This window comes from Capsicum annuum, unplaced genomic scaffold (genome assembly GCF_002878395.1).
Source record: "Capsicum annuum cultivar UCD-10X-F1 unplaced genomic scaffold, UCD10Xv1.1 ctg52458, whole genome shotgun sequence".
Lineage (NCBI taxonomy): Eukaryota > Viridiplantae > Streptophyta > Magnoliopsida > Solanales > Solanaceae > Capsicum > Capsicum annuum.
This window is the reverse complement of record NW_025860489.1, coordinates 468-1,625: the sequence shown is the minus strand read 5'-3', so window position 1 is coordinate 1,625 and position 1,158 is coordinate 468. Positions and strand designations below refer to the sequence as shown.

The following is a 1,158-nucleotide window of genomic DNA, read 5'->3' as shown; positions in this document are numbered from 1 at the left end:
ATCCACTTCAATATGTTTGGTACGCTCGTGAAAAACAGGATTCTTGGCAATGTGGACAGCTGCATGACATTCACAGAACACATGTACAGGAGTCAGATCATGAACACCCAATTCAGCAAATAAACGAACCAGCCAGGTAATTTCAGCAACTACGAGCCTTAAGGAATTGTATTCTGCCTCAGCTGTTGATAAAGCAATGGTGGGCGGCTTCTTGGACTTCCAAGAGATATGACAGCGTCCAAGGAATAGAACAAATCCTGAAACAGATCTACGGGTTGCAACACAGCTGGCCCAATCAGAATCACAATAGCCTTGGAGAGAAAAATCGGAGGAGTTATTGAGGAGAAGTCCCAAACGAGGAGTACCAGCCAAATATTCCAAAACATGATGAGCAGCAGTGAGATAAGTAGTTCGGGGAGAAGCCATGAACTGTCTAAGATGTTGAACTGTAAAAGACAAGTCTGGTCTCGTGTGTTGAAGGAAATTTCGCTTTCCACCAAACTTTATGTACATAGAAGGATCAGGTAACAAATACCCAGAATCAGAAGATAGCTTCACGTGAGGGTCAAGTGGTGAAACAACAGGATTGACATTAGTATAGTGAAATTCGGACAATAGATCCAATGCAAACTTATGTTGGCTGACCAAGAACCTCGTCGAAGTATGGATAATTTCCAGACCAAGGAAATAATGTATAAGACCAAGGTCCTTAATTCTGAACTTATCATCCAGGAAAAGCTTGAGAGAAGAAATTTTAGATTCATCATCACCAGCCAAGAGAATATCATCCACATAAACAACCACAATAGTATGACTAGTGCCAACTAATTTTCTGAACAAAGAGTAATCATTCATGCTAGGGATGAAACCCCTAGACTGTAAAGCTGAAGATAGTTTGGCATACTATAGTCTCGAGGCTTGTCTAAGACCATAGAGGGACTTATTAAGGCGACATGCCAACACAATAAATGAAGAAGAGGAAACAAGGGAATTTTTATAAACACCTCCTCATTCAAATCACCATGTAGGAAAGCATTGTTCACATCAAGTTGGTGAACAACCCAATTTCTTTTGACAACCACAGACAACAAACATTTAATGGTGGTCATTTTGACCACTTTAAAAAAAGTTTCAGTAAAATCTATACACTCTTACTGG

The 1,158-nt window shown here is 40.1% G+C and overlaps 1 protein-coding gene across 1 annotated transcript; it reads right to left on the bottom strand.

Moving 5' to 3' along the window:
• Positions 1-36: 36 nt before the first annotated feature.
• Positions 37-855, bottom strand: LOC124892956 (uncharacterized mitochondrial protein AtMg00810-like; the record flags this gene model as incomplete). The annotated part of the gene is made up of 1 exon (XM_047404131.1): positions 37-855. A coding segment is annotated over exon 1 (819 nt), but the record flags the coding sequence as incomplete, so codon positions are not given.
• Between the last annotated feature and the right edge of the window lie 303 nt (positions 856-1,158).